At 30.3% G+C, this 9794-nt stretch overlaps 1 protein-coding gene across 1 annotated transcript; it reads right to left on the reverse strand.

The window, feature by feature from the left end:
• Nucleotides 1–3272: 3272 nt before the first annotated feature.
• On the reverse strand, nucleotides 3273–4066 carry LOC129294701 (14 kDa proline-rich protein DC2.15-like). The gene has a single exon (XM_054933161.1). The coding sequence runs from the start codon at nucleotides 3994–3996 to the stop codon at nucleotides 3613–3615; it is 384 nt and encodes a 127-aa protein (XP_054789136.1). The 5' UTR covers nucleotides 3997–4066; the 3' UTR covers nucleotides 3273–3612.
• Between the last annotated feature and the right edge of the window lie 5728 nt (nucleotides 4067–9794).

The raw sequence follows: 9794 nt of genomic DNA on the forward strand, positions 1-9794 counted from the left end.
TTATTCTGAAAAAAATAAAATAATTAGAATAATTTTTTAAATGTTTTGTTACTTTTTATTTTACAAAATTAGAGAAAAAGCAAAAAATATTAAGTTTTCATTAATAATGATGACAATAATAAAATAAATTATTCTTTCACCATTTTTCTCATAAATCTAGACATGTTTTTCAAAATAATGATTCAATTTAATCTTTTTATTTCCAAAAGTCATCCTAAAAAACTATTCTATAAAATTACTGATATAGAAAGGAAAATAGAATCAAACAACCCATAAATACTTCTTCTTCTTCTTCTTCTTTTTTTGACTGAACATAGTCTGCCCACATACTCATCAACTGAAATGCAACTCCATGGTCTTCAGCGTCTAAAGACAGAGTCCATCTTCGTTGCTCATCACCCAAAAAAACAAATTTGGAGCACAAATTTTTTCAATTTCAATTTTGTATTTTATAAAAACAAAATTCATCAAATTTTTTATAGATATATTCATCATCGATTTAAAAAGTACTGATTTAATATGAGACTTTGGATGGTTCAATTAATGTTATAATTTTCATAAATTGACTATCTAAATATACTCTAAACAAAACATATTCAGTGTAAAATTTTTTAATAAATTTTTCATTTTAATAAATTTAAAATAAAAATTAAAATAAAAACTTTGAATCTAGACCTTACAAAAAAAATTTTAATATTGAATATATACTGTTCAGACTACATCTAGATAATCAGTTTATGAAAATTATAACATTAAATTGAATTACTGGGATTAAATTAACACTATCTGGGTTAATGATGAATATATTTGTAAAAAAATTATAAATTTTTATTTTTATAAATATAAAATTGAAATTGAAAAAATTAGGGGCCAGATTTTTTCCCGCGTGATGAGCGCATCGGTCACTAAGCATCGAAGAAGCATCCTCTGAGGACATGGCTTCCGATCCTATTATTGATATAAAACCTCAAGTCCGATAGTTCAATGAGCAGAATAATGCATAGTGTCATTGAAACTTGACAAAAACCAGAGGATGACGTAGTGAATACTATATAAAAAATGTTTTTTTATAGTGATTAAAAAAAGCTTTTTACATTAAATCACACGAAAATAGTGTTAAAGGGGGTCTAGAAAGCCCCTGACTAATTGATGCAAAAAAGTTTTTTTTATATTAAGAAAGTTGGTTAATCTTTTAAAAAATAAATTAATGCCTTGCTTTCTACATTAGTCATAATCACAATCAACGTAAGAAACTTTTTTACATTGGTTATGGTTACAACCAATAAAAAAATAATTTTTTTTATAACGCAACATACATGTTTATATATTACCCCATCTTTAATTTATATATGAAAGTTACTAATCACACAGTACAATTCATGTGAAATTTTCATCTAGACAATATAACCTATTTTAATTATTTAAAACTATCAATTATTCAACATAATTTATTTACAAGCAATTAAAATTATCACAATTATGTCCACAAGGTATTCAAAAAATTTTTAAAACCAACAAACTTATTAAAATTGTCCAAACCTATCTAAACATACAATCTCTCTATAAAGGTTGCATAAGTTAGTCTTCATTGTTTATTTATGGCTTTGTATAAGAACATGCCATAATCAACTGATAAGAAATAATTAAATAAGTTCATAAAGTGTTAAACTCATTTACCTTTAACCTAATTCACGTGGGATCCTCGAATTTGTGCGCATGACTTTTAAGGACAATATTTTGATATGTTATCATTGCTATATGCATAAGTAAGATCGTGAAGTTAGTGACTATATATTTAGAAAAAAAATTAATTGAATAATTTTGAACTAGTATAAAATAGTAGATTCTAAAAAAACTCCACTTCAGCTAGTGATCTTAAGAATGACATGTTTGTCATTGCATATATTTATTGGCACTGGAACATAAATATAATTGATTTGAAGATGATGATTTTCTTCAAGTCTTGAAAATGAAAGAAAAACAAACATAAGATCAAAGAGTATATATAGAATATATATTTTCAAATTCATATGAATATTTAAAAGTGATATATATTGAAATCACAAGACAGCACTATTAAATTTAAATTCAAGCATGATTTTTTACATTGTTAAGTCAGTAGCATGCACATGCCATTATTTAGCCAACATTGTTAAATTTATCTAAATCCTTAAACTTAATTATCATTACACTTACATATCACTTATTTAGCTTTTACAACCTCAGATTATCATTAAAATTTATCCACTTAGTCTACGCTTTTGGATTTAAGCTCCCCGTTGTCATAATCACCCCCAAAATAACCTAAATAACATGAATTTAACCCCAAAATTATCACAAAATTCGGACCCAGTGATTGAGTATTTGAAAAAACAAAAACCCTAACCACAAGCTCTAAAAAAATTAGCTTAAAGAAGAGATTAGAGGGTATGAATAAGATTAAGCAAGCTTGCCTTACTAACTTAAGGTAGTGCTTATAATCAATGTGCTTCCACCAAACCCACAAGTAACCACCTGAAGAACCCAACACGAGTATATATGAAAATGGAGAAGGTGAAGAAAGGGAGGGAGATTTTTGGAGAAATGAAAGATAGGATTTTGAGAAGATGATGAGAACAAAGGATCAACAATATTGAAGATATGTGATTTTGGCCAAGAAAAATTGTGAAGATTGAAGAGAAAATAACATCCATATACAAGAAATCGTGAAAAATGATGTCCATGAGAGCGCAGCAAGAAAATGCAGGAATTTAATAGACTTTTTACATCAATTCCTTGCCAGAAAATCAATGTAGAAATCACTTTTTATATTAATTATAATTAAAATTGATGTAAAAAATGATTGATTTTTTAAATTGTAATCATTTTCTACATTAGTTGACTAGGCTATATTAATTGTGTAAAACATCAATGTAGAAAGTCCAACTATTAAGTTGATAATTATAAAATTATCACCGCCTTAGCCTTTTACGTTATTTGCCAAGCAATAGATATAAAAAGTCCCCCATAAAAAGCCAACTTTATACTGGCGGGGCAATAATGTATGAGATATGCCTTATTTCACTCATATTTTATTTTATTTTCATTATTCATCTATACGCTTCTATTAGACTCTCCCTCATTTCACCATGTCTCTCCTAATTCAGCAACATTTCATAATCAAGGTAACTATTTTAAATTATATTTTAGAGCACCTGAATTTTAAACGAGGCGGAAAACTCTGTTAACTTTATAAATATAAATAAACACAAATTATTCTAATTACTTAAGACTGGATCAATAATTCGATGCCGTCAATTAGCCATGTCACCACAGGGTACAACATTCAAAAAATCATCCGCGGAACCCGTCGGTGACATTGATAAGTTCCACTAGAAAACGAGCAAGCAAGGCTACAGCTTACAATGAAAGGAAAAAGGGCTTGCCTTGTTATTAATCAAGAACGAAAAAGACTCATAACAGGCAAATTAACTAAACTTGCTGGTTAATATATCATCACTATGACAGTATCAAACATAGGAATAATAATAAGTATGAAGGCCAAACAAAACACAGACAAGGAGCCAAATAAGAAAGTGTAAGATGGATCGATCCGATCCCAGCGTCACTCTTCTAGGGACATTGGAAACCAGTAGGAACAGATTTTTGACACGAGCTAAGAATCAAGCTGAGGCTGAGGGGTACGTTCAAGTTGATGCCAAGCACGTTGGCCTTAATGGCAGTACAGAGGCAGAGCGCAGCCTCCAAATCTACCAAACCTTCCAGCAACGGGCAACACTTGCTGGTAGGAGCAGACCCAACGACGACGTTTACAAGGCCCAGAACGTCAGCACACGCCGCTAGCTTCAGCGCGTCCGTCGGGCACTTGGCCGGCGCTGGAGTCGGACAGGGCTTGGGCTTGGGAGGCTTGCATGACCCACAAGCTTCGGTGGAGGTTGGGAAGGCAAGGAGATAGAACACCAGCACGGTGGCACAGAGCTTGGTGGAAGCAGCCATGGCTGGGAGATCAAAGTCTGAAGTGAAGTGATGAGTAGTGTTTAGCTTTTGGGGTTGAATGGGAAGGACAGGGCGAGATGGAGGGTTTTAAAGACGCATTGTAAGGTGCAACTTGCAGGGCAAAATCTGATTGTGTGGAAGAGGGTGACTGCCATACAGTTGTGTTTTTTGTATCCTTCTGAATCACTTGCTCCGTAACGTCTCGATTTTTGCATTGCACTGTCATGGCTTTGCCTTTGTACTGACCTCTCTCTCTCTCTGGCCTGCTAAGCTTCATTTCATGAAAAAAAAACAGCTTTATTTTTCAGTCATTTTTCCGTCATTATTTGTCTAGCGAGAACGTATATAGATTGCCTCTTGCCATGCAGAAGGTATTTAAATTTTTTTTAAAAATATCCAGCAAATTAAAATAAAAATATAAAGTTATTTATATGCATGCAAATTTAATTTGAAAAGTACTATTGACATGACTTTAGGAGCATTGATGCATTGTAAGGACTAAGGAGCGTATTGTCAATAGACCAACCTTGCATATCAATATATCATGGCTGAACATGTTTTTTTTATTAATATTTTTGTTTCGAATGAATAACATGTACTTAAAAACTATGGAGGCTATGTTTTGTCAACAATTAAGAATTTTGAAAATATTATGATGGACTACATTCAAAAAATTGATAATTACGTACATTTAAAAATATATGGACCCGATGCACTGACACTAGGTAATTATAAAAAAAAAAACAGGAATTAGAGGGAAAAGGGACAAAAAAAAAAACACACACACACACAACTGAATTGTGAGCATGAATTTCAAAAGACACACAAGCTCACAGTTTGTAACCAATATTTAAGCTTAATACTGTTATAGTTAACCGAGGGAATGTTAAATACAGACACAGTGGAAAACAGCTTAGACATAAAGAGGGGCATAAAATACGTGCGGGAAATTTAGTTCAGGATTTGTTGTTTTGGAGGGTGGAAAGGAACAGGTGAAAGTAAAAAGCAAGTCGAACTAGCAGAAACTGATTTCTATTTTAAAAAGTGGATTCCAGCCTATATGTTGTCTTCATATATGAAGGGATTTGTCGGTATTATCACTCATCAATTATTAAGAAAGGACTTCATTGAATTAATATTTTTACACACATGCATTATCATTTAACGAAAATATAAATTAATATAACGCACCAAATATTATGTTTAGCTTTATACAATATTACTTAACTTAATATTTGAAAGCTGCAGCTATATTTTAAATTCTGACATGAAAAAAATAATAATCGCATATACCTATTTATAACAATATACTACTATGATATAAAGTTTATATACAGTGTGGTGATACATTGTTTAAAATTGGAATTTTGGCGGAAGGTGAGATTAATTAGTTTTTTAAACATTGAAATTAAAAAAGTTACTTTTTTTTTTTTTGCCCTATTGTCCAAATTTGGCCGCGTTACTTTAGACCGAGTCAAATAAAAACGGAAATAAGCACAAAGGGAGAAGCATCGAGCACGTGAACGGACGCTGCATGTCGGGCCAGCAAGGCTAGCACACCTTGGAGTGTAGACTAAGAAATTAAAGCAAGCGAAAGCCATGCATGATTTTTTGTTTTTGCTAATTTAATTTACGGTTTATTTTCCTAATCAATATATATTTTGGTAATAATATTTATTATCCTCTCCCCTGCGTCATTGGAAGCCCTACACATTCCCCAATGTCTCAATAAAGGCGAACACCTATCGTGTGAAGCTAATTGTTTCAGATAACGAAAAAAATGAGTAGTTCTTTTAATTAAATATCTCTTTTTTCTTTTCCTTGTACATATGCTCTGAGATTTATTCTCGAGGGAGTTCTACTTTTATAGATCAGCTTCCTTCACTCACGGAGTTGGCGGTATAAAGGACATTTTAGTGATGTGATGAGAGGCAGGTTAAAGCAGTGCGTGGCAACTTTGAGGCGATTAAAGTCGTATTCTTGCTGTCTGTTATTTGTTGGAGGCGAGAGGAAAAGGTCACAGGGACATTGGTCCTCCTTCTTGTTAATTGGTCAATAGCTTTCAATCCAACTCAGTTTAGATTAGTCTGAATTTTTATTAAGCCATTCCTGCTAGAAATATGAGCCAGTTTTAAGATACGAGAGTGATTTATGGAAAAATGTGTTTCCACTTGTATGCTTCTCGGTGAATATAAAACAGGGAGCGCGAGACCATGAGGAAAAGGGATGGGACAAACTTGTATTCTTGGAGGGGGAAAAAATAAGGTAATCTAATTACTAGTTTTTTTTTTTCCTTTTTTGTCAAATCTAATTACTAGTTTATTCACAAGCCATGAATTATTATTTTTCAATTCCATGCAACGCAACAAGAATAGAGAGAGAAAAACAAGTAGATATAAGAATGAACTTAATTAACCCAAATACCCATCTCACTCCCACTTTTGGTGTGGACTAGATTTAGACTTCGTTTGATGTAATGTAAAGTGTGCTGAGAATTATCATTGGCGATCAGTTCCATAACTAAACATATACACTTTAAAAGTACAATTAGGCAGAATATGGGCAGAAACATCTTCTAAGATGACGTCGGACTAGTTATTTGATATTGGTAGTTTGATTAAGATATACAGTTTCTTTTTATGAAAAAAATATACCGTAATTTTTAGCATACATCGCTATAACATTTTTTATCTACGACAACAATAAAAAGCCATCACAACAAGATGCAAAACAATTATTTATATATAGGTATAGGCAGCAGTTTTTAAGAACAAGACTTGCCCATGTTACCTATGTTTTAAATGTTACCTATATTTTAAAGCAACAAGTTTCTTTCATACTAATTTTACGCCGCGAATAATAAAACTGTTGCATATAGCAACACAATAGACAATGATTTTGGCATGTTGAAATAAGCAATGATTTTTGTCCGTTGCTTATCATATAAGTATAGATGGTGGTTAATACTTCTTGCAAAAACATTAAATAACTAAAATTTAATATTTCATTCCACACCTATAATTTGATCATGAATTCTTTTAAATAGATGAGATGACTCTATTGACCCATAAAACACGGCTTTTAATTATTACAACGCAAAATATTATATAGATATGTACAGTTGTTAAATTAAATTTTAATTAAAATAATATAAATAAGTTATATAAAAATGAAAAATAATTTTTTATTAATAGAAAACAATAAGCAACAGTTTTAAAATGTTGCCAAGAAGAAGATCTATAGGCAATTAATATTTATTTTTTTGTTGCCTGTTAGATAATAGAGAATAGTTTTGAATTGTTGCAATAAATTTGCTTTTATAGCCAACAATTTTTTATGTTGCTTATTTAAAAATTTTATCTCAATACTTGATAATTATTGCTTATTTTGTTTTAAAGAATATTTTTTAAATGTTGTCAAATATTTGCAGCTTAAACTAAAGATAAATGATAGCATACTAAAACGGTTGCCTATAGGCAACACTTTTAAAACTCCTGGTTGAGGGAAAAAATGTTGTAGTAGTTGAAAAAAATATCAGGAGTACGTGGTTCAGTAATATTAATAAGGAACAATGCAACATTTATTTTTTCATGCTTCACTTATTGAATTTAATATCTTAAGTTTATTTATTTTTGATTTGATACTTGAGCTGTTTTTAAATTATCATGTGAGTCTTTTAAATTTTAAAATATAAATTGATATTCAAATTAATTTAATTTATAAAATATATTAATGATTTGGTACATATACGTAGCTAAATAAGGGCAAATTAGTTCTTACATCAATTCAAATTTTTATTAATCTAGTTTCTCACTATGTTTTTTAAAAAATTATTGATTTCGCTTGTTCTGCATAAATAATTACATTTATCTTTTATCAACCTATATAGCTGACATCAATGTTTTATTTTGTATGTTAGTAAGTTTTAACTATATTTATATAATTTTTAAACGATGAAAACCAAATCAATTGTTGAAGCAAACATCAAGTACTCATTTAGTAAAAATTAAATTTAAGAGATTAAATTGATAATTTAAAAAAACTTTATGGACTACAAAGTTTTATTATCCCAATTTATAATTACAACCAGAGCACGTGTAAAATAATAAATGAGCATATTTTTTTACCCTGAGCAAAGAAGAGTGTCATTTTAAGAAAAATATCAGGCTCATTTGTATTTCAAATAAATATCAATTTTTCATTCAGACAAAATTTTTAACATCAGATATGTTTTTTTTTTCAAATATTAGGTGATGTATCACTAAGCACTTATTTTTACTCACAACTCATGATAAAAAAAGATAGTTAATTACTTTAAGTCACGCGACGCAAGTCTAAAAGTTCAGAAATTGCTGTAGTACTACAGTGCTCTCTTACCTTGCCAGAGCTAGAATTTTAAAAAGTAATTAAAAACTATAGCTCAACATGAAAAATTGCTCAAAAAAAAAAAAAGGGACCCTCTCAAGCCTAGGATGAAATTATTTTAAAAGGAAAAAGAGGCCCGCACAAAAAGCTGCGTTATTTGGCAAGCGTAAAGTTTTAAAATTGCTGAGCTATAAAAAAATTGAAATAAAAACAAAAGAATATTCTAGCACCTTTTTTTTTTCTTCTTTTTCAAACGGAATAATGGAATTGTCACACGATTGAAAAAGAAGAGATGTGGATCACGTGACCAGAAAGTTCGAATTGGTTGGAACCCACGGGCCTGGGCGATTGCCGGACTAGCTTTGATTGATTGATATGCGGGCTTTACTTGTTCTTAAATCTGTCGGCGAATAATTTTTTCAATACCAATCATGCCCTTTAGTATAAAAAAAAAAAAAAACCGAATCACGGCCCGCCTTTCTTTTCCAAGTCCCCCCCTCTCTTGTAAAATTTAAACTTCAACATGCGAAGACAGTATAGGCATTGATTAAGAGTCAAAGTTCATAAACAATTAACACGTTTAACAATGTGTTGATTATAGGTCATGCTTACTTTTTTAAAAAAATAAAACAAGTAAAAATGCTGTTCAATGTTAAATACGAGGTGCTTGTGAATGATATTTTTAAAATTCGACGTTTTCTAGTTCAAGCTCTTGAACATTGCTTATACCCACTACCCTTATCTTGATTCGTGACCATTTGAAACGTTTGATTTGAGGCAATGTGTCATCCACGAAAGGACTTTTTTCCGCCCCGTGTACAAGTCCCTACATCGAAGACTGAGGAGGCGGAAGCAAGACGAATGCAGTAAATAAATTTATATACTCTCAATCCTTGAAAAAATAAAAAATAAAATAAATCTCGGGACAAGTAACCAAATAACTAATAGATAAGAGACTAGCAACTAGTCTCGGAGCACCGCAACAGATGAGCTTGATTATATTACGTTATTGATTATTGCGGTGATCTCCCATGATCCATAGATACTGATGTATCGAGTATGACAAACATCTAATATGTTAATATTTTAATTTTTAAAAATATAAAATACAATATATTTTTGATATGTGTATATATGTTCACAAAAAATATTAAAAAATATGATTTTAATTTCAAAAATATTCAAACTAACGCACACATAATTGCTTAATTGCTTACCACCTATTTCCTATTAATAGATATAATATCAATATTTCTTCCTCTTTGATCATCATGAAATTACATTCTTGCATTTTTATAATTAAAAAAATATAATTTTCATTCTTTTATTACATTCAAAGCTCACTATTTGAAGTAAGATATAATTTTTAACTTTAAAAGTAAATAAAAAAGTAATATTAGCAATAAAAAGTTTAATATCATAATTTTAATATT

This window comes from Prosopis cineraria, unplaced genomic scaffold (genome assembly GCF_029017545.1).
Source record: "Prosopis cineraria cultivar Desert tree isolate PC_DT_omini unplaced genomic scaffold, ASM2901754v1 PC15, whole genome shotgun sequence".
NCBI classification, from domain to species: Eukaryota; Viridiplantae; Streptophyta; class Magnoliopsida; order Fabales; family Fabaceae; genus Prosopis; species Prosopis cineraria.